This window comes from Accipiter gentilis, chromosome 26 (genome assembly GCF_929443795.1).
Source record: "Accipiter gentilis chromosome 26, bAccGen1.1, whole genome shotgun sequence".
NCBI classification, from domain to species: Eukaryota; Metazoa; Chordata; class Aves; order Accipitriformes; family Accipitridae; genus Astur; species Astur gentilis.
In genome coordinates, this window is record NC_064905.1 from 16,390,807 (window position 1) to 16,414,342 (window position 23,536).

The 23,536-nt window shown below is 52.0% G+C and overlaps 1 protein-coding gene across 4 annotated transcripts; it reads right to left on the minus strand.

The window, feature by feature from the left end:
* Positions 1-78: 78 nt before the first annotated feature.
* Positions 79-22,201, minus strand: TCOF1 (treacle ribosome biogenesis factor 1). 4 transcript variants are annotated; one of them, XM_049829533.1, is made up of 18 exons: positions 22,063-22,201; positions 21,387-21,442; positions 18,026-18,168; positions 17,193-17,299; positions 16,619-16,973; positions 15,693-15,787; positions 15,001-15,225; positions 14,105-14,374; positions 9,771-9,945; positions 9,464-9,606; positions 7,349-7,522; positions 6,622-6,871; positions 6,285-6,373; positions 5,317-5,545; positions 3,965-4,534; positions 2,151-2,251; positions 1,563-1,599; positions 79-1,105 (listed from the first exon to the last, which is right to left on the minus strand). In XM_049829533.1, exons 1-17 carry the CDS (start codon positions 22,171-22,173, stop codon positions 1,567-1,569), a joined length of 3,126 nt encoding a protein of 1,041 aa, XP_049685490.1. In that variant the 5' UTR covers positions 22,174-22,201; the 3' UTR covers positions 79-1,105; positions 1,563-1,566. The 4 variants fall into 4 exon arrangements, with proteins under 4 accessions (XP_049685490.1, XP_049685491.1, XP_049685492.1 ...); XM_049829534.1 differs by having other exon boundaries at positions 1,538-1,599; XM_049829535.1 differs by having other exon boundaries at positions 79-1,599; positions 6,285-6,370.
* Between the last annotated feature and the right edge of the window lie 1,335 nt (positions 22,202-23,536).

The following is a 23,536-nucleotide window of genomic DNA, read 5'->3' on the forward strand; positions in this document are numbered from 1 at the left end:
CATTGCTGAGCAGTGCTTACACAGAGCCAAGGTCTTTTCTGCTTCTCAGCCCACCCCACCAGCGAGCAGGCTGGGGGGGGGGGGGGGGGGGGGGGGGGGCACAAGAAGTTGGGAGGGGACACAGTCAGGACAGCTGACCCCAACTGACCCAAGGGATATTCCAGAGCATACGACATCATGCTTAGCATATAAAGCTGGGGGAAGAAGGAGGAAGGGAGGGACAATCAGAGTTAGGGCATTTGTCTTCCCAAGTAACCGTTACGCATGATAGAGCCCTGCTTTCCTGGAGATGGCTGAACACCTGCCTGCCAATGGGAAGTAGTGAATTAATTCCTTATTTTGCTTGGCTTGTGCACATGACTTTTGCTTTACGTATTAAACTGTCTTTATCTCAACCCACAAGTTTTCTCACTTTTACCCCTCCAATTCTCTCCCCTATCCCAGCAGAGAGGAGTGAGTGAATGGTTGTGGGGTGTTTAGTTGCTGGCTGGGGTTAAACCACAACACAGCTGAAGAAAAATCTCACCGTTCTTTTTTTTTATTTTGTATTCCATAAAAAAAAACCACAAAAAATGACGCCACCTTGGCCGAGAACAGCTGCTGGACACAGCTGTTCAGTGCAACTCCAGGGACACGATAATCACTGCTGTCAGTGTTAGAATAAAAAGTAAACCCAAGAGCTCTCTTCCATAGTAGCAAAAGGACTGACACCACAAATCACAGAAGGTGGGGGGGGGGGGGGGCCGGGCGGGGGGAAAGGTAAAAGTTTCTCTTAAAAATATAGCTCTGTGATGAGAAAGAGATGGCTGGGTGTCAAGTAGGAGGAAAGCAGTTTATGCAAGCTGGCTCTTCTCTGGTCAAACTGCCTCCTTCAGTTCAGTTCTTGTGCAACAGGTGAGCCATTGGGAGGGGCAATAAACATGTCTCTGGGCCCCAGCAGGGCAGGAGGAGGCAGAAAGTTACACTGCTCTGCTCTAAAAGTCACAGTTAAAAGAAGTTATAAATTATTATTTAAAAAAAAAGTTGGAATTCTCCTGATGAACTTCCTTTTCCTCTCTTCTGTTTGATCTTCACCCATAAATCCTTAATCACAGGGATGCGGTACCTTTGGGGAGAGGAGTTAAAAGAGTTAGGGATGGGAAGGAGGAGAACAGCCTTACAGCTGAGCAGAGCAAGGGCAGAGTCATCTGGTCCACTTCCAGGTGGCTACAACATCACCATCTAATCCACATTACTTTTCCAAGCTCCCTGTGGTCAGCAGGGACAGACACTGCCAGAGGCCGCTTATCTCTGCTGATGACAGAGGACAGCAACGTCCAGGCTGGACATCCAGTTCTCAGCAGCTAAAGAGTTGAGGTCAAACACATCCAGAGAAGCCAGCACACTGCTGCATAACTTTCCTTACACTGCTTCACTCCCTGGCCCTCTAACCTAAGGCCAGGCTGACTCAGTGAGCATTTAGAGGGCACACCGTCTTCCCAAGACTGGCCCAGAAGTACTGAATTTGGCCAAGGTTACCGCCGTTCAGAGGTACCACCTGGTAGTCCCCACAGGCCATGTACCTTCTCACAATCCTTCAGGCTCAGCTGTTTTCTTCTTCTAAAATAAAAAGGGTGAAAAATAAATCAGTATCACCTGCACCACAAACATGAAGGACCCACCAAAGCCACAAAGGCTTCTTGGCTACCATCTCTACAGGGACATATCCATTATGAGGAACACCCTTTAGTCTCCCTCTGCGCCCCTTCCTAGCCTTTGGGATGGGATGCAGTAGCCTACCAAGCCCTCAGGAGCTCCAGTTTCTGCTGAAAACAACTAGATGAACAGACAGCTGAAGAATAACACTTACTCCTTGGGCAGGTTCTCTGCCACCAAAAGGGCCCCTGGGTTTGAACCTTCCAGGAAAAGGGACCTCTCCTGGGGGAGCGATACAGGAACAAGCCCTTCTTTGAGCCACCCCAATCCCAATCAACCAAAGGTCAGGGTGTCTGAAGACTAGCCACAATTAACTGCAGCCTCCTCTGTACTGCCAGCAAGGCCAGGACACAGCTCTGTTCCTCTCCAGCCTGGCATGCTGCAGGGATGAGCATCACACCTGAGGTTCAGAACAGCTCTCCCCATGGTGCCCCATCCCAGGGTCTTGTACGTACCTTCTTTTTCTTCTTGTGAACCTCAGCAGAGGCATCTGCTATAGGCTCCCCTTCCGAAGACACCTTTTTGGTCTTCTTCTTTTCTTTTCCAGCCTTTTTTTCTGGAAGAGGGAAAGAAAAGACAAGTAAGAGAGGGACTCTGATATTGCTGGCCTCTGAGATGGAGCACAGAGTGGCAGGAGTATCTCCAGTAAGTTTTTGATCACATCTGAACCTAAGCAAGCTTTGCAGAGCAGTAACTGGGTGAGGGCAGAGCCTTGCTACAAGGCAGCTGCGCCCAGGGCTGTTTCTCCAGTACCTCTGAGCCAGAGCAGTTTGATCCCACCATCCACGCACACGTGTGGGCAGAATTACATAGGATCACCTTTCCACCTACTGCTGCCCACCCACTCCGAGGAACCACTTCAGTGCTGGAGTAGCTGGGCACATGCCAGAAATCAGGGCAAGGGGGGGCACTAACACAGGATGGACACAAGGTTCAGCTCAGCACAACTGCTCCAAGAGGCTCCAGCTCACCCCTGTGCAACAGCCCACACAAGGGCTGACAGACAAGTCTGTCTCCTCCAAAATGAAAGGCTGCATCTCTGCAGAACAGAAAACCCAGCAGATCTGTCCCACCATTCCATCTTCCCTTTTTTTAAAAACAAAAACAATAACAACCATCAAAAAATCCCCCCTACAAGATCAGCACAGAACCAGCTCTGATTTGCAAATGCAGTCCATGCTGCAAAGAAAAAAAAAAATTGCCTTTGCATTAGGGCAGCAGAGCATTTCAGAGAGGCATGCAGACAAGGGGAGAAAACACTCTTAATTGGGAGCAACGAGCAGGAGGCTGGTACCATCCTCCTCTTTCTCCAGGGGTTTGAAAGCAGCAGTGATAGCCCTGAGTCAAATCTCTTGAATGAGCTGCTCCCCATGTTGCAGCACAGACACTTATCAGGCAGGGTCAGGAAAGGGCACTGTTGCCCCACGGGAAACAGCAGTGGCTGACACAGCAGATGACAGCGCAGATTTCAAGGCTGATCTCTTTTAGAGAGGCTGGCAGCAAGTGGCCACATTCAGGAAGCTCTAACACAAAGCCCCACGCATGTGAACGCTGGGATTCCTCTGCCATGCCCACAGCGTGTCACGGACCTTCCGCCTGCCATCCCCAGCCACATTTTGCCTTAGCTCTCTGCTAGTGTGTTGTGTTTGCCACAGAGGAGCCAGGGCAGCCGGCTGGGTTAGCAGAGCTGTTCTGTGCTGCAGACACAGAGCAGGGCACCAGGCAGAGTGCAGCAGGCAGAACAGAGGCCTCGTGGCTTACAACTAGCAAGAACTCTCCCAAGCCCAGCACAGGTGGGCAGGCCATGCAAGGGGGACAAATAGGCCTCAGGACGTTCAATGCAGTCTCACCTCAACCTTTCAACAGCCCTCAGCTAGACAGCTGTTTCCAGCCAGGATAAAGGCCAGGAAAGGAGAAAGCCCTGGAGGGACAGGCCATGCCATAGAAGATGCACAGGACACCAACTTGCTCTGCAAGCAGCAAGGATCAGCGCAAGCATTAGTGCAGTTCCCACTGTGCCGGATGCAGGACAGAGGGGCAGGAGAGCCCAGCTTGCTGTCTATAACACAACCTGGTGCTGAGACTGCAGAAAACACTGAAGTGGGGTGTTAAAAATCTGGCATTGGCTTTGGGAGGTCCCAGAGGGAAGTAGCCAAGCAGGACACTAATGGAAAAGTGGGTGCTACTTACAAGGTCCTGCACCAGAGGCTGAACGTACATCAGCTGCAAGAACCTATTGCAAATGCAGCCCCAAGCAAGGGATGCTTACTTTTAGCTGATTTTTTCTTTTCCTTGCTGCCTGGCAGCTTCTCCAGGTCACCAGCTGCTTTCTTCTTTTTCTTTTTGGGTACTTCTTCATTAGCTTGCCCTTTCCGCTTCTTCTCCTTGGGCTGCCCAACAGCCCCATCTTCTCCTGGCAGTTTCCGCTTCTGAGACGTTTTCTGCTTCTTGTTCTCTTTGTCTTTGCTCTTCGATGTTTTCATAGCCTTGTCTGCTGTGGAGGAAGGTTTCTTCTTTTCTTTCTTTTCTTTTTTCTCCTTTTTCTTCTTCTTCTTCACTTCCAATCCTTCCAGTGTTTGCACTGCAGGAACTTTGGCAGCAGTGGTGACCTCAGTTTCACTCCCCGAGCTTGACTCCTCTGACTGTGGGATAGAGAACAGTGCATGTGACGGTGGGGTCACTTGCACCCCTTTTGCCCCAACATCATTCTCTTTCACGGCGAGGGCTTTCTTGAGTGGGGCAGGTTTGAGGCTGGCATGACTTGGCTCCGTTCTTCCTGCCACCTTCTCTTTGTTGGAGGCTCCTCCTATGGCTTCCTGCCCTGGAGGTGGGTTGTTTTCTGCACAAACAGTGAAAAGAGAGAGAAGAACCATCACCAATGGCCTATCCATCAGCACCTGGGCCTTCTTGAACCTATATATGGTTGTGACTTCCTCAACAGCCCTTTGCACAACTTAATGCCCAAAGGTGCCCAAGAGGCCAGACCCATTTGAGCCTCTAGAGCGGGCCAGAGTTCACATCCAGACCAGAGCTCATCTGAAGGTGCCAGGGTCACACTAGAGCAGAAAGACCTTCCAGCTCTGAGTTTTACAATTTGCCAACAAATCAGGGCAATAGGGAAATGGCAGGACATTTCGTTTCTCCATAGGCCTTCCCACTTGCTTCCCCTCCTCTGCCCTCCAGACATGCTACAGAGCCCAGAAAAACCAAGGGGAGGATTGAATAGCAGCACCGTATAGCCGATGTTCTTCAGCCAGTGTTTAAAACTTCCGCAGAAGCCATCACTACTGCAGCACACCAATGCAATGTGCGTCAGTTTCAGGGAGAGCCCTACCTGCTCCCATTAACTGCATTAATTATTGCAGTTAAAGCAGAACTTGGAAGAGGCAAGGCACAGAGCACAGAGCCTTGCAAGCCAGCCGGCACAAGAGGGGTGTTCAAGGAAGAGAGGGCTGTGTCATGGCCAGGGGAAGCCAGCAGACGGCAGCAGCACTTCACACTACTGGGCTCTGCGGTGGAGACACGCTGGGAACAGGGCCCTATCCCAGTGTCACCCTCCCGTGCCAGCACAGCTTTACTCCTGGGCCAAGCAGATTCCCAGCCTTGCCAAAGGAGACCCACCTGCTTTGTGGTTTGCAGCCACCTGGTCGATGTCTGTGTCGGAGTCACTGCTGTCACTGCTGGAGCTGTTGGCTGGGGCTGCTTTCACAGAGGCCTTGGCGAGGGAGTTTGCAGCAGTCGTGGCTGCTTTCCCTTGTCCCACTCTGCCTACAGGCTGGGGGGGAACCGTCTTTGGTGCCTGGGTTGATGCTGGAGTCCTGGAGAGGCCCAGATAGCCTGTGAGGAGGGACTGAAACAGCAGACACTGAGGAGTCACAGCAGCACAGCCTCCCACAGACCAGACATGCAGATCTATCTCTGCTGCTATTGCCCCCATACTCCAAGTGAAGGGCCCACCTTTGGCCACCCGCAGAGTGATCCTGCGCCACTCAGCCAGCCCTGCAGAGAGGCCAGGGCTGCCAGGAGAGGGGGGCCAGCACTGACAGACACTGGCTGAGCTGACAGCAGCAAGAGCTGATGGCGAGAGGTTCTCCTCTTTGTTCTCGCCCAGTAAAGCAGGCTTGGGGGAGGCTCCTGGCCATTAGCATGCACCCAAGCACAGCTAATGCACTGCAGATGTGCTGCACGCCCTGCACGTTACTTACAAAGGGAATTTAATGGCTTGGACACGGGTTAAGTTACAAATAAAAGTGGGGAAAGAAATCCTGCTGCTATTGGCACTATGCACCAGTTCTCCTGGTTTAACCCTTGCAAGGCATCACCTCCTCCCATCCCTTCGACTGGGGAAGGCACCATGAGCTCTGGACGCAAGGCCCGGCTGCCTGGGGAAGCATTCCAGTATCAAAAGCCTCTCTCTACCCCCACCAAAACGCCCTGCTCACAGCACTGCATGGGGGAGCCCCTGCTTCTGTGCTGGCAAACCCATTCGGCACCCTATTTGCTATGGCTGAGAATTCAATCCTCTCTCTGCCCTACTCAAGAGCCAGTTGCAAGCTCTAAGAGGATCCCAGCCTGCTCAGGTACCATACCTGCGACGCTGGCTCCTCCTCCTCTTCACTGGACTCCGATGAGGAGCTGTGGTCTGGCTGGGTCCCTCCTGGTTTCTGCAGCGAGCCTGCTGGAGGAGCAGAGTTCATCCCATTAAAGCCACCACTGCTGCCTGGGGCTAAGCTCACCTACCCAGCACAGTTACTGCCACTGAAAGACCTTCTGCCTCCAAAGAAAGGAGAGCTCTGCCAAGCTGGAGAGGAGGAACCCCTCTCCAACCACTATGTGAAAGTGACACACCTCCCACGGGGCAACGAAACGCTGCCCCTACCCTGGCCTGGCCAGCAGCACTGAGAGCATCTTCTTGGCAGAACTGACCAGGTTTGGGGGTCTGCTTGGGTGTCTCCTCCTCGTTGCTGTCTGAGGAACTGCTACTGTCCGAGGTCTCCTCTGCCTGGGTGGGTGGCACAGCCTGGCTCAGCCGGACATCCTGCACTGGCTGCAGGCCTGGCTTCCTCGACTTGGCAGTGGGATTTCCCAGGAGCGAAGCAGCCTGCAGGGCAGCAGTGTTGGCCAGAGGAGCTTTTCCCACGGGAACCGTTTGCTTTAGGCAAGGAGGAGTGGGGCCCTAGGAGGAGGAAGATGAAATGCATCTGGAAGGAGGAATAACTGCTCATACCCATGAACTATAAGATGCAGCCCAGAGCAGATGGGCTTGGACCACCTCGGCCCTTCTTTAGCTGTGCTGTTCCAATTCATGTCAAGGTTAGCCCAAGAACCTCTCATGCAGGGCACAGAAACCCCATATCCCCCCAGCCCACAGATGAAGCAGGCAGCTGTGGCCAAGCAGACACCTCCTGACTGTACATGGCACGGCTATCACAAAAAAAAGGAAGAAAGCAGCCAGCCAGCTGGGAGGCAGGAACAGCAAAGGTACCAGGTCTACCCTCTGCTATCTGCCTCACCTTATGGTGTGGTAACAGTGGTTAAAATAGTATGAACACACTCCCTCAGCTCGGGACACAACATCAGCCTCAGACTCCAGCAGACCCATCTGCCCACTCTCCCCAGGGAAGCTCCCCACTTTAGTCTCCTCCATCATTACCTCTCCCACCAGCACGTCGTGCTCCGAGGAATCGCTACTCGAGCTCTCAGACACTCTGCTAACTGTAGGGACATCAGGCGCTTTTATCCCCTTCCCCAAAGGCAGAGTGGCATTAGCCTTGGCAGCCACTGTGCTCAAAACCTTGGTCGCTTTGATGTTCTGCTGGAGCAGACACTAAAATAGACGAGAAGAAAAATCAGAACAGAGCACAACTTGGAAAGAAGAGACAGAAGCATACACCAATCCAACACTAACTCCTGAGCCCTTACATCATTTTCAGCACAGCACCAAAACTCTCCCCCCCAGCCCCCCGCCCTTTATTCAGGCCAGCTCTGTCCCCTATGAGCCTCTGAGCAGGACTCTGGCACAGGTAGGAGCACAGAATTGAGGGCCAGCACTCCGGGAGTGCCTAAAGCATTAGCTCAGTGCCCCAGAGGTGCCCATCCTGAGGACAGGCAGGCAAAATGTGATGTGCTTGCAGGCTGTGAGATCCCTATCCATTGCAGCACCTGCAAGACTGCAGTTGCAAACCCTACTTTGCAAAGTGGGCACTTGGATTCCAGAATGTCTCCTACACTCTAAAAATCACACATCGAGAGTTAACTGGCAACAGAGATAAAGCACAGACGCCAACCACAGGGCAAATCTGCCTTCAGTCCACAAGCAAGCCACAGATTAGCAAGCAAATTATCAAGAAGCAATTTTGTTGCCTCACATTTGAAACCTCCCATCAAACTAAATGTAAGAGGGGTTAAAAATAGAAGAGCCGGGGGCATGGAAATGAGACACTGACATCAGGTCCAAGACACAAATGCCAGCAGAGGAGTGAGCAGGAGCAAGAAGGAGTGCTCAGCCTCCTGGTTTGTGTTACAAACGAGGCTACGTGAGCAGTCCTCCCTCTCCAGATCTCTGACAAGCTGGGCCTTTGTGGGCTGACATTTCCCTCACACAACATCTGGCCTTCAGAAAGGAAGGCAACACTCCACCATGCAGAGAGCTGCCAATCTGACGTGAGCTCTCAGCCGTCTTGCACAAAGCTCAAGTTACAGCAACTGCATTATTTTATAAAATCTTGGTACTATAAACACACTTTAATCAAGGACTGCTCAGACTGGCTGGCTGCCTGCCCACCAGGTGGGGGGAGGCAGCCTTTCCACTGGGCACAGCATCAGGCCAACATGGGGAAGGGTTTCCTTGAGTGCACATAATCCCGCTCTTCCAGCAAGGGTGCTGGCCAGACAGGAGATACATATGTGCAGGACAAGAAGGGCACTTGGCCACTAAGCCCTGGGCTCAGAGCACCAGCCAAGCCACCACCACGTAAGAATGGTAGCCATGTTCCTCAGTCAATGCTTCCTGATGTGCTTTCTTTCTTGGGCTCAAACTGCAACAGAGGTGGAGAGACACACAAGTGAGCTTCACGCCAAGGCAGCCCAGGCCGTAGGGAGCTCAGCCATGGCCCTGTGGGACTGGCATGGAGGCACAAAGAGACATGACATGAAGAGACTCAGGCGAGAGAGCTGGGATCAGCTCCACAGCATTCAGCAGCGCCCTCAGCACCACCTCGGGGTCACCTCCCTTCTCCAAGGCAGAAGTCTAGCTCCTCCAGCTGAAAGGCAGCAGGACCACTGTGCTACCCTTCAAGGCAGATCCTTCCAGCCTCCCAAGGCTTGTGGAGGGGAAGTCCAGAGAGCTCCAGCTGCACCCCACACCCAGCGGTTTGGGAGGAACCAGGGGGCGGGTTGCCTTGGAGCTACCCAGCTCATGGAAAGACTGCCTGCAAGGATTTGGCTGCTGTTCCAGTCTAAATCCCCGGAGCAGGGCAAAGGGGACATAGTCCCAGAGGAGGTCTGGGCTCGTGCGTCTACTCATGTTCCTGCCAAAACATTCACACCCTCCACTGCTTTCACTGCAAGCTTGCTGCAGCTGAGCAGTGCACCCAGAGCCAGGGTCAGCAAGACGTGGGGACACTGCCAAGAAAACCTGATCCAGCCAACAGGAGGGCTCCTCTCTGCACCACTCATCACCCACCCAACTACCACCTCACAAGTCCTGAGGCCTCCTGAGCGTGCAGGACTAACAACACCCACACCCAGCAGGTCAGCAGCTCCTTACCTGAGAAGTAGGGACTATTTCCTCCTCTGAATCTGACTCCTCACTGGAATCATCGCTGCTGTCCACAGGTGGAGCAGCTGGTGCTGGTGCCAGTGCCGATGCCTTCTTCATGTTTGTTGTCTGGGGCACAGCATTGGTTTTCACTGCAGGAAAAGCATAAGAGATTGTCACCATGAGAAAGAGTTGCTCTCTGTGGCTGTCCAGAACAGAAGCTATCATAAGAGTATAGGCTGTTCCATATGCAGGGGAGAGAAGGAAACCCATGAGAATGCATATGAGAGATCCTGGCCACTGCCAGGAGACTTACCAACTTGCGGAGGCTGCGTCTGTGCCACAGGGGACTCCTCTTCACTGTCAGACGAGTCACTGCTCCCGCTTTCTGAGGGCTGGCTTTTCAAGGTGCTTCCCACTGCTTTTTCAGGCGGCCCAGCTTTAGCAACCTGGCTCAGGTTGGGAACAGGCCCAGGCTGTTCTGTTAACCTCTTAACAAAAAAGAAACACAGGCCCAGAAATGTTGTATTAGTACAGGTGTTGTTTAGGAGTTTAAGGGCAATTTCAGCTCAAGTTGGTTTTGTTTTACCCTAACACAGCTGTTACTAACACTCACTCCATCCTTGGTGTGTCAAGATTGAAAGGAGCTTCAGTTACTGCCTGGACTGAGCTGCAGAAGACACATACCACTGCATTTAGCAATATGCTTTTGACAGGAAGCCTGAGCATGTTTTACCACACGAGCACACAGCGCTAACAGCGCTCTTAAGCTCATAACAACAATTCCTTACTGAGGCTGAGACACTGGCCAGACAGGAGCTTCAGGACAGGAGAAGCACTGCAACTCCAAGACCCACATTCCAAGGAAGCCTCTCATTTAAGCATGGCCTCCCCCCAGCTTGGGGAATCAGTAGGAGCTAGGAAGCCTTGTGCCAAAACACTTGCAAGATTCAGAGACAGCATCAGAGCAGCTACATCCTAGAGCTGCTGGAGAGCTCAGTGTAGATGCACGGCTGACACAAGCGCTTGGGAACACAGAGGGCAGGCAGAGACAGACAGGGACCCGCCTTGGCAACTGATCTGTCTGTCAACAGGTCTAAGAATTTAGAAATCTCCAGACAACAACCCCCTCCTACAACTCACTTGGGCTGTGCCTTTCTACAGCACCCATCAACACTCTGATGTCTCAGGACAGGCCACGAGCACTGCCCCAAGCAACTAGTGTGCCAGCACTAGGAGGCCACAGTCATCACAGCACCAGATACACAATGGCCAGCTGAGACGATCTCTTCCCAGCCCCTCCACCGGCTTGGGTCGAGGGCCGCAGACACCCCTCCTGTGTATTGCTGAAGGCTAGCAGTGGCAGAGGGAGAGGGAGCACTTGCTGAGAGATCTGGTAACTTCACCACCCGCAGATATTCTCCAGGCTCGCAGTGCTCTGCACCCACTCAGTTTACTCCACTCATCGCTCATCTCCAGGCTGCTCTGCCAAAGAGTACATTACGCTTGCCAGGGCAAGCAGACCCCATCCAACCCGCATGTGATGGCAGCCCGCTTCAGCGCTCCATCTCCAAGCCTCCCGCAAGAAGCCAAGAGACTCCTGCCTGGCTGCACAGCCCCTGCCACCCCCTCTCCCAACCCTGTCTGCTAATGCAGCAATACCCTCTCAGACTGCAGCTGAGGACCACGAGGACTTCAGCAGCACCAGCTCACTCAGGGGCTGCTCCGGGCCAGCAGCCGAGAGCACCAGCCTAGCAGCCTCCTGGGAGGATGGATCTTACCATGCTTCCTGGCACAGCCCCACCAAGGGCTGCCACTGGGGCAGTGTTTATCATCTCCAAGCCAAACACTAAACAGACAACAGCATCTGCATGTTTATCCCATTACAGAACAGCTCTCTGAACAAGCCAACCACACTTTTGACTCTGCTTAGAGAAACAGAAACCTCCACAAGCGCTTGGGGAGGGGGGATTGCAAACCTCACTTGTCTGTTTTGTTTTGATACCAGTGAGTCACTATCTCCAGGAGAGAGGCCAGATTTGCAATGCTGAAGAGAGAACTACTTGAAGCAGACACAAGAATTCACACGCTCTACTGGAACGCACTAGCTCCTCGCCCTCTTGTCCCAAGCACTGCTGTGCAAGGGAAGAGTCTACCAAGATCACAGCCCACTCACTCACTTTTAAGACCTTCATAGCAATGGGACCAGCTTCTCCCTCTACTCAGATGTAGAGCACAAGGGCTGCTTCGTTTCCTAACTTAGCAAGAGATTGGGAAAGAGCTGCCATACAGAGGCATCCTCACACAGAAAGAACATAACAGCATCCACAGAGAAACCACCCTAAGCTTTACACAGCCTCGAGACTCCTCAGATGTTCCTGGGAGGAGGCCAAGGTCCCTCCATCCACCTCATCTCCATCACTGCCAGATGGCTGACAGCCGTCACGTCCTATGGCATGGCCCCAGGTGGGATCAGGCCAGTAGCATGGCTGTGCTACACCCAGGGAGCCCGGCAACACAGGCAGAGAGCTTCTGACAACTTAAGAGTCACAGGTACCGAAGTAAGTCAGAGAGAAGAAAAATAATTCGAGAGGAAATCATTTTTCCTGCTCCCTCGCCAGCCCCCAAGCCAGGAGCTGCCTGCAGCTCAGTACGAATGTGATGACTCAGCTCCTGCACAACCCATCTGCCACTCCGCTGGGTCCATTCGCATCATGCATCGCTGCATGACAAGAGGGGGAAACAACACTGAGCCACGTGTGCTGAGCACGTTGTAACAATGACACTCTATTGCTGTCTGTGCACTGTGGAAGCACTGCCAGCGTATCGGGACTGGGACCAGAATCTCTCAGCTGTGTCACGACACAGCAAAGGTATGACTGTCACCTGCAAGGGAGCAGGGACAGGCTTCAGGGAGGGAAAGAAACCCTTCATGTCTTGGGAGATTTGGCCTCTCCCCACAGGGCCTGCGGTCTAAGATAAAAACTTACAGGCACAACTTCTACCAGTGCAGCCTGCACAAGTTTTCTCGGGATGCTCAAGGAAGACACAGTTTCCCAACACACGCATGCATGTGCATCTCATGCCCAGTCCTGGTAAGCAAAGCTGAAGCCTGTCCATAGGGGGCTCAAGTGTCATCTTTGGCCCAAAACGTTCAGGAAAGAGGAAGCAGAGCAGAATTAGCAGTTCCACAAGAAAAGCAGCTCACAGCATCTTTAAGGTCAATCCAGACTGTCCTCCATCACCATTCTTCCCCCCCAAATATGCACAAACACCTTGTCAACTTCTTTGACTAAATATTCCTGAGTCTTCAGGGGTAAACATACCAATTAAGCAGTTCAATTTAGGCATGATGTTCATTTTAATTGTGCTAATCCACCCCCACAGGGAAAGATGAAGCAGCTTTCAACGCTCTGTATCTGTTTGGATCTTGCACAGAAGCCAGAGGAAGTTGCAGGATACAGTAAGTCAGTGGTTAGCATATGCCCAAGTAGCAGATGGTGAGGATGAGCTAAGAAGAGTTTGACTGGGAGGACAGGACTGTGGACACAGCTAAGCCTAATGGTTTATATTCAGGCTTCACTTGTGGTCTCTGCCCGTAGGCTACTAACATGGGAAGAAATAGCCTGTTTGGCAAAAATAGAGCTCCGTTGATGACAAGCTCTTCCTTGCCGACTGTGGCTGTTGAGGAGTAATCGCCAGTTTGCAAGAGGGAAGAAGCTGAAGTGGTTAAATAGCTGTCGGCAAGACAGCTACCTGCTGCTGCCAGCTTCAAATCAACACTGTGGGGAACAAACCTACCCTGGCATGTCCTTCACCTACAACCCTGCTAGAACAGACGAGTCTAGATAGTTTTACAGCAGGACCCCATGGTACAGCTATCAGAATAGCTGTTCCTGCCACCCAGAGCTGAATCTTCACATATAATCATGCAGGAAGAGAGCAGCGCAGAGCCAACTGTTAGAGATGCGTCCCCCTCCACCCACCTTAGCAGACCAAGGCTATAAAGACAAAAATGCAGAGCCTCTCCGGCTCCTGCCTGTCAATAGGGAAAGGACGTGTTGACAAAGAGCCTCCTTGCAAGGACACGTGAGGCTCTGCCCCCGGCTTCTCTTCCTCCCTTGCAGAGAATAGCTGCTATCTCCAAAATGCTGCTTTCGGGGCACTTTCTGAAGGGCTCTGGCAGCTCAGAGTCAATGCAGAAGGTCTCCATACAATGTGCCTAACTAAGGATGCTCTCAGGAAGGGATTTGCTTCCCTATGAGTTCAGCCACTTAAGTCTGAGTCCAGTCCGAGTTCATGGTCCTTCTCTCAAGAGAGGTCTACACAAACCCTCACAGGAGAGCCAAGGCCAAGCTCTCTGTGACCCCGCACACAAGGCCCATTCCAGAGGGGCAAGGCATGAGTGGAGTGAAGCAGTTAGTATCAAATAGGCTACTCCCCACCATTGTCTGGTATGGCTGGGTGAGAAGAGTTAGGCTATGCCTGTTTCCAAGTAGAAAGACAGACCTTCCTTCTCTGAGGGACAGAGATACAACATACTACATATGCTACTGGTGTTTCAAGGAGATCAGTAGTAGCATTTAAGGGCTAAACAATTGTCTTCCATAACCCATGCCTTAGCACTGAGTCGAAAGCAGTATCACCTACCTTCTGGCTGATGGGCACAGGGAGGTCCTCCTCTTCACTGCCTGAGGATTCAGAGCCCTCCACTGGCTTCGTACTTTCAGCAGGCTTCGTTGGAGCAGCAATCCTTCCTAGTGTGGTTTTGGCCTGCTTTGGCACTGCTGCTTTTGGTGCTGGCTTCCCTTGGGACAGTGGAAGTGATTTTGCTGGAGCTGCTTTGCCGGAAAGCGATGCTGCTGGTGTAGGTTTCACTGGGGATGGGACGGCCTGGGAGGATTTTGGAGGTGGCTTTGTCTGGACAAGACAAGAACAGCATGAAACAAGGCAAATCCCACAGCAGCAGAATTCATTTGCTCAGACTGTAATCAAGGGAAGAGATTCCAGAGCCCCCTGGGAACAGCAAATGCTAAAGGAAGATTAGCAACTGGCAGGACACAAGGCATCCTTTCATCTAGCTGTGTGGGGATAGTCTCCCAAGATGAGAAAGCAAGACCAGACATTCTTCATCAGCCTGCTGATACTACCAGTCCCCTCCAGTGAGGTACATTGCAGCACTTTGAACTCTCCACAGCAGGGAAGCTAAGCTGCACTACAGTTTGACAAATCAGACACTATTTATTGCAATTTATAGCTAAGAGGCAAATTCAACCATGACAATTTGCCTCTTCAGGTGGGAAAAGAATTGCTGGGGGGTTTTTTATTTAAGAGTACTGATGGATTTTTATTTTTTTTAAGAAAGGCACAATGGCTTGAGCTCAGAGCAAAGACATTGAGGTGCCTTTAAACACCCCATGCCTCTTTTCTCCCACCCCCAACATGACTTTGCTATACACTACAAGCATTTACAAAATTTTCTTTTCACTACAATTCCTAGCTGTGGAGAGGCATGCAAGGAGAGACAGAATCTCGGATAGACGCACTTGGGTTACTGATGGAGGTTCCTCATCTTCGCTGTCTGATGAGTCGCTGCTCTCTGATGTGTCATCAGGCTTTGCAGCCCCAGGAACCGTTGTGGATGTGGGTTTGGCCTGGTTTGGTGCCAGTGCTGTCTGCCTCACTGCATTCTTCTTGAGGGACACTGGAGCAGCAGGTGCACTTTTCACAGGTGCTGCATTAACCTGCGCTGTTTTCACAGCTGGTTTTGCCTGGAAACGGGGGGAACAAAAGGGAACAGGAGAAGCAAGTAACATCTCAGAAGAAAGCAGTTGAGAGCTGGAACTTCATGGAATCTGTTTTAAAGAAGGCTACCTTGCTGACTTTGACCACGATAGGCTTGTTCAGACCCATGGGCTGTGGAGTATCTGAAGCAAGCCACCTTCTCCACGGCGGTGCCTGACTACATCTGTGGAACTGCACAGCAATCACCTCCTATAGATCAAACTATCTCCCTCAACTTCAGGCACTAGGACGAACTGGGGTGGAATGGTTGATGCTGGCAAGAGTTTGTGGGGGCACTCAGCCACAGAGCGTGTTCCTCTGGCCTTGGGTTTGGGGATCTCACACACCCAGGGAAGGGGGTGTTGTCAGACTACAGCACTGCAGCATTTCCTTTCTCCTTCAAGGGAAGGGTAGTGATTTCCTAGAGACAAGGACCCTGGGTTGGAGAGGTTACCTGGACCGCTGGAGTTGCAAGCTCCTCCTCAGAGGATGTCTCATCACTTGATTCCTCACTGCTGCTCTCAGCAGCCCCAGCTGCCTGCTTCGGCTCTGAAACACAAGCAAGGAGATGTCACAGCTGCTGCCTGCTCTGAGCTCCCAGAGCGTGATGCTAATGCAGCTTTTGAAGTCAGGAAGACAAAACAAGCCACAGAGAGGGCTAAGGGGATTTGCAGGGAAGAGGGCCTAGCCCTGCTGAAAGAATCAGTGGCCTGCTCAGAACAGCTTCTCCAGAAAAACATTGGCCCACAAACAGCACTCCCCTGAGTGCAGGCAGAGATGGGAAATCCTTCCTGGCCACCCTCTGACCCTATGGGGACCTGCCCAGCCACACACAGCTCCCTGCACAGGCACCCAGCCTAGCTGGACCTCCTCTGGAAAAGAGCCAAGAGAAGGACCATTTTCAGAGCTTTGATGATCTATTCCTCACTCTCTCCCCCAACACACACACTTCAAAGTAGTAACAGATTTCCCTAAAGACTTCAAAACCCCAAACCAATCACTTTGCAATTGGGAATAAAAAGATGCTACAGAGCCTTTCCAAAAAGCTGAAAGCATCTGCAGTATTAGTACTGCATCTCCCCCAGACACGCTATGCTGTTATCTCCAACCCCGTAGTGCTGGGCGCTGCCAGACAGACATCTTAGCACAGAATCTGCTGCTTGAAACAGGAGCAAGCATGCTGGATTCATCCCACAGAGCTCCAGAGCTGGCTGGTTTGCAGTACACTTGCAGTATTCTTGCAGCCTCCCCAAGGAACAAGCATTGCTCTGAGCTTTCCAATGAGGGAACTGAAAGGAACATGCTGAAGGCATGGCTCAGACCTGATTCACAGCAAAGCTGGAGCATACATGCATCTACCACACCCTGTAGGATCCTTACCCACTATGGGGGCTGGGGCTTTTGCAGTCGGTGTCTCTTTTTCGTCCTCACTCTCTGATGAGGAGCTGCTACTGCTGCTGCTGGAGCTTTCCGGTGCTTTGGTCATTACTGGTGCTTTGCTTTGACCTACTTTGGCTGTGACTGTTGCAGCATGTCCAGGCTTCCCAGGACCAGGCAGTTTCTGCCCAGCCTTGGCTGGTGCTGCAGACACAGCTGGTGCATTGGGCTGCTGCTTATTTGAGACCACAGTTCTGTTCGCAGCAGAAGGCACCGCTGCTTTGCCTGCTGGGGCAGTGGGTTTGTTAGGCGAATGCAGGGAGTTGGCAGTTTTGCCACTCACCACAGCTGGTGTAACCTACAGGAAACAAAAGAAATTAGAAGCCTATAGACAGATGAGGGGCTAAATTGGATGCAATATACCTTAAACAGCAATGCGGCAACCAGGCAAGCATAGGAGGGTCATTTAAATATGAATTCCACCCCAGCCCACAATTCTATACATGCCAACAAGTCTGGGACAGTCCTGGCCTCTGAGTACTATCAGCCTTCAAAGCCAAGAGAAGAATTGCTTTACCGTAATTGCAGCTTTTCCAGCTGGTGCTTCCTCTTCTGATGAGGAGTCATCATCTTCACTGCTTTCTACATTCAGTCCTGAGTTTGTGGCCAGGGAAAGGCTGGCTGCTGCACAGGAGAGCCACAGAGAAATTGTGTGAGCGTCTCTCACATCAATATGGCCTCTGGTTTGCAGGAAGGCCCCAGCAGGCTGGGCCAGGTCCCATCTCCACACCTGCCCCAACACCACTGCGGCTGTCCTTGCAATAGGCAAGTGCTTTGCTCCTCCACCCCATCCTTCTCCCCACCACCAAGACAAGGAACCTGCCAACATCTGCATGTTTCCAAGGGCTGGTCTACAGCAGATGAGACTGAGCCAAAACGTACCAGACACACAGGTTTTTGTTAGACGATGCAAGCCAATGCCTCCCACATCAGCTGCACCAGAGATCTATCCCCACCTCAGACAGGGGGCACTGGCTTTCCAGACCAACTAACAGATCCTTCCTTCACCCAGGAAACAGGCCTGCCTTTGCTGGCCCAACACACACCTACAGCCAACTAGACAGTGCTCCACAGTGGGCAGTGCTAGGTTCCCAAGGCTTCATCCAAGCGACAACACCCATCCCTTCCCAATGAATCCTAACAGTTTTTTTTCTAGCTTCAGCAGACATCTGTGCTCCTCAGAAGCTCCACATGAGAAGGGGGTGCTAAATTAGTTGTCCTATTTTTCTAAGAGCGCAAGGGAATAGCCATCACTTTACAAGCATTTTCTCTAGCCAAGCAAGTCGGGCTGCTCCTACACAAGCCTCCAGTCCTTTTTTGGTCAGCTCCAAGGAGATGAAAGGCTCCTACCGTTTGCAGCTTTTGCCTTCTCTTTCTCATCCTCTTCTTTCTCTGAGCTCTCAGAGCTGCTCACGGGATCAGGAACTCTGATCTTTTCTGGGATGGCTGCCTCCTCATCACTCACCTTTCTTCTCCTGGAATTCGAGGGAGTTCTGAGGGAAGAGATTTTGCATCAAAACAGGGAGAAAATATCTTGAACAAACTGGAATACAATTATTCATCCACTCTCAGGTCAGGCTCCAGCCTAAAGACATGCAGTGTCATTCCTCTACAGCTCCTAAGTGGTGGGAGAAATACTTCTCTAACTTGCAAGGGACTTCTCCAGTCCTCCTGAGGCAACTCCTGAGAACTACATATCCTTGCAATACTCAGAGGAGATACCGAATATAGACTTGTTTTCCTGTGTCCTAGGCAAAGTCTTTCTTCCTTTAGCAGAGAAGTAAAAACATATATGGTCAGGCTAGCACTCACCACAGAGCAAAGGCATCCTACAGAACAAATTCCATCTCCAGGAAGTAGCTATATCCAGTCAATAAATGCAGTCCCAGGGTTAGGGCAGGGATCCCCAAACAGGCCTTGGTATTCCATGAGGCCATAAGAAGTGAATCTAAAGCCATTTGAACTTGGGCTCACAAGCCAAAAGGACAAAAAAGTCAGGTTGCAGAGAGATTTAAGAAAGAAAGTGGCTGGACCTACAGAAGATGTGTTGAAAGAAGGGCAAGAAGAGGCCACAGAGGATAATATTGGCTGGGCGCACATCTGTGTGTGATGCACACATACAATACTTCTAAGCCCCGAGACATACAATTATCAGAAGCAAAACCCCTCACTTTTGTGCCAGTTTATATTATTTTATTTGTTCATCTGATTTAAAAATAAGGTTAGTTTAACAATTTGGTCAGCAAAGGTTGTGCTTACTATTAGACCATTTTAGTAGCATAGCTGTAACAGCAAATTTTTTGCAAGCAGGCTAAGCTGAAGGCATGTTTGCTATTACAAAGTCCTGTTAACTACTCTAATAACCCCTTTAATAAAATAATAGGGCAAGCCACACAGGCAGCTACAATACTGCAACGCCTTCCTGATTCAGTGGCAGCTGACAGCACAACAGAGACTACTGTGACAATTTGTCATGAGTGATCAAGGGCTCAGGAATACCATGTGGGGGAAAACAGTGGTGCCCACAGGTGCTGGCCATACAGCAGCCCAGAGCATTTGAGGGCTGCAAGGCTCCAGCTGCTCCTGGGGCTGACCAGGTCTAGCTTCCCCCTGCCCCCAGGCACCCTTCCATCCCCTCCCAGCATCCTCCTAGACGAAATGTAGCCCTGGAGGGAGGCCACTCTTAAGTAACTACAAATCTCAACTGTTTTTTAAGAGTTTCTGAAGGACAGCACCAAGGATGGCCTCAGTTAGATGGGTAAGAATCACAGCACAGTCAGAGGAAAGGCATTTTCAGGCCAAAAGCCTATGAAGCGACAAGACACAAGAATCACAGCTCACCTGCACGAGAGCACTCCAGCTAGGCAGAGCACCTTCTGGATAAACAAAACTACTTGTCAATACATCCCCCATTTTGACTCCAAACCAGGCATAACTCAGGGGGACCAGGAATAAAAGGCATACTTGTGGGACAGGACCACAACAGAAGGGTGGCACTACAGAAAAAGGAATTGGACATTATGTGAGTGCCCTGTTGCCCCTCAAGCTTTGAAAGTGTCTGGTAGGGCTTGCTGTAGCACTATCCTGGTTTCGGCTGGGATAGAGTTAATTTTCTTTCTAGTAGCTCATATAGAGTTATGTTTTGGATTTAGTATGATAATGTTGATAACACATTGATGTTTTCAGCTGTTGCTAAGCAGCATTTACACTAAATCAAGGATTTTTCAGCTTCTCATGCCCAGCCACCAAGGCAGCTGCAGGGGCACAAGAAGTTGGGAGGGGACACAGCCAGGACAGCTGACCCAAACTGGCCAAAGCGGTATTCCATACCATGTGACATCATGCCCAGTACATAAACTGGGGGCAGTTGGCCTGGGAGGGATTGCTGCTCAGGAACTAGCTGGGCATTGGGAGGGATTGCTGCTTGGGAACTAGCTGGGCATTGGTTGGCAAGTGGTGAGCAATTGCATTGTGCATCACCTGTTTTGTATATTCCAATCCTTTTATTATTATTATTGTAATTATTATCATCACTATTATTTTCTTCCTTTCTGTTCTATTAAACTGTTCTTATCTCATCCGTGAGTTTTACCTTTTTCCTTTTGATTCTCTCCCCCATCCTACTGGGTGGGGGGGAAGTGAGTGAGCGGCTGCGTGGTGCTTACTTGCTGGCTGGGGTTAAACCACAAGCACCCAGGATAACTAGCACAGAGAAACATCACCATCGATACCCAAGAGAGCATTAAATTGTTAGAGGGAGGAACTGCAAACCTGTTTGTACACTGCTACATCCTCACCTAGATCCAGTCTTTCTCCTGCTCAAGTAAGAAAATCATGGAGACACAAGCGCAAGAACCAGGGTAGCACCAAGGGACGAGGCATTCTAGGAGAAGACAACTCTGAAGCAAACACCCGTTTTCTAAGGCTGCTGGCATGGCCACACTGAGAAGCATCTTCAGTCCAGTGCTCCTCAACATAGGCACAGAAGCCCAGCTCCTCCGATTCCCTGATAACTCAGCTCTGTGGCTGCCACCAGGCCTCGCTGCAACATGGCACTCCAGCATCAAAACAAAGCGAGCAGTGAGCGTATAAGGTGGGTGCAAATGTTGTTTCACCCCACAGATGGGAAGGCTCCATGCTGCGGACTTTCATGTGGGGTACCCAGTGCAATAACTATGCGGGAAGGTGTTGGGCTGAACATGTAAAGGCTTGGAAGGACAGGCTGAAACCAAGAGACTTCCTCTGAGTCAGAACATACATGATCTATGCCAAGGTTTAACTCCCTGTAAGAGCCTTGGCATTTCAGCATCTGCTCAAATCCTCTGTTCTTGAGTCAATATTCCTGCAAAGCATGTGGTTTTAAAAAGAAACTGAAACAGAACTGGGGAAAAGATTTTTGCCAGTAAAGCATGACTCTGAGCCCCACAGTACTCCAGTATTAACCCCAACCAGCAAGAACAGCATCAGCTGCTCAAAACTAGAGTAACAACTTATCTCCAAGCTCGAGAAGTTTTAAACCAAAGTAATTTTTAACACCTGAAATGCACTGGTCTGAAACCAGAGGCTAGGAGGAAAGTCTGCCAAGCACAGTTATGATCAGAAATACTCTGACAACGGGAAGTTCCCGCAAATAAAGATCGCACGTGCCACGCAGCCTGGATGTTAACAGAGTCTGGAATCTATTTGATAGTCATTTCCTCCTTCGACTTACTTTTCCCAGTGGGTGAAGATGTCCTCGAGAGAGGTCGAGAGAGAAGGAAGCAATTTCTGTGAAAGCAGAGGGAACACAAGTCAGGCATCGGCCCCGTTTCGGGATGCGACCGCCAGACAGAAGTAGAGACCGCAGGGGACCCTCCAAGAATCCCCAGGAAAACGGGAACGCGTCCTCCCCGCAGACACACGCTCCCAGTAAAGCCCACCCCCGCTCCCCGCCGGCGGCCCGCCCCTCTGCACCCGGCGGCACCGGCGGGACTTTACCCGCAGCAACACGTGTTCGGGGAGCAGCTGCCCCCCTCCCGGTACGGGACGGCTTTATCCGCCGGGCTGCCGGGCTCGGCCTTTCCCTCCCGGCCAGCTCGGGCTCGGGCCAGCCCGCGGGCACGGAGGGGAGCGGGGAACGGGACACCCACTCGGGGCCGGGCCAGCACGTGGGTCCAGCGCAGAGCGGCGTGGAGCTGCTGGCCGGCGTGGAGCCGCAGGCCCGGCGACCCCAGCGCAGGAGAACGGCGGGCGGTGAGGGAGCAAGGGGCACCGGCCCCCCCTCCACCGGCCCCGCCGAGGCCCGGGCTCCGGGGCCGGCCGGCCCCCCGCCAGGCCTCGCTGCCTCCCCTGTCCCACCCCACCCCCACCCCCACTGACTCCCCTACCGGGCCCTTGCTGCCCGTTACCTGCCCGGTCTGCGCCTGGAGCTCACGGGCCGCCCGTGCGTAACCGCCGCGGAGCAAGTGCTGGTGGATGAGGGCGAGCAGCTCCCGCCCCCCGCGGCCGTCCGCCGCCATGGCGCGGCCCGCTCGGCGCAGCCTACAGGCGCCGCGTGCAGCGCGGCCGCGACGTCACATCCGCTTCCGCCGCGCGGCCTTCTGGGAAATGTAGTACCGGAGGGGGGTGTGGGTGTGTGGGTGTGTGGTGGTGGTTCCCCCATGGCGGGGCCCAGCATGGGCCTGGGACCCGTTACACCTTCCCCGGTGGGAGATGGGGGCGAAGAGGGAGGCAGCGGGGAGGACTGGCCGCTAACGGACGGGGGGGGGGGTGGGCAGGGCGGTGATTGTTGCAGCGACATCCCCTCAGTTTTCCGGCTGTGAAGGTGGAGGCCTCGCTCCTACAGCACTCCGGAGCTGAATCCTCAGGGCTGATTTAGTGTTGAGTGGACGTTAAGCTGCTTTGAGGAGCTGCTCAGGCATTTTGGGGGCTAAAACAAGCAAAAGGCAAGAGGGAAGAAGGAGCTCCCGACACAGAGCAGCTGTTGGTGAGGGGCCCTGCGGCAGAGGGGCTGCCCTGTTACCACACACCCCCCCGCCCCGCCCCGTGCTGATACTTTCCAGGAAAAAATCTGGCTGCCTTCACTTTGGCAGAGGTTTATTTTTGGAAGGCTTAATAATGTCCATGGTGCGGCCGTCACTCACTCAAAATACAGACCCTTTATTTGTATTTATAGGCAAGATTAAATATAAAACTGGCTGGGTTCCAGCTGGCTCTTGCACCAAACGTCTTTGACACCAGCATCATCCAAAGCTGTAAAGCCACTGGCCAGGTGGCAGTTTTACAGCTCCCGTAAATGAAACGCAGACCTGGCTAGTCCTTTCTGGGACTGACCTGCCCTGCACAAACAGTCATTGAAGCTCGGCGTAAACGTGGCCACGGCACACACCACGACGAGGTGGCTGGCCCAGGACGGCGTCCCAGCGCAACTGCCGCTGCTCTGAGACTGTTACCTGATCAGAAGGTAACTCCAGAAGCACACGAAGTATGTTTAGAGAGGAGACATGGCTTTATTCTGTGCAGGGTGCAAGGTGGAATATTTCCACAAACCCAGCACAAGGTTTTCAGTCCATACTTGTACACTACAGTTAAAACACCACGCCTATGTAATACATACGTTCTGCCTAACTATTGCATATTCATTATGTTGAGCAAGCATGACATGTTGTTCTCTTCAGCAATCATCCCAGAGTCTTCTACAGCTGCTCAGGGGGTCTCTGGTGGTCTTCTGTGGGGTCTTCGGTGGTGCTTAGGGGAAGAATACACCTACTCCTTTTGTCCTTTTATGGTCATGCGTCATCTGAGGACACCAGGGTCTTTGTTTCTCTTGCCAACCCCTCCTTTCTCGATGCTGAATGAGGATATATGTCAAATCTGTGGCTC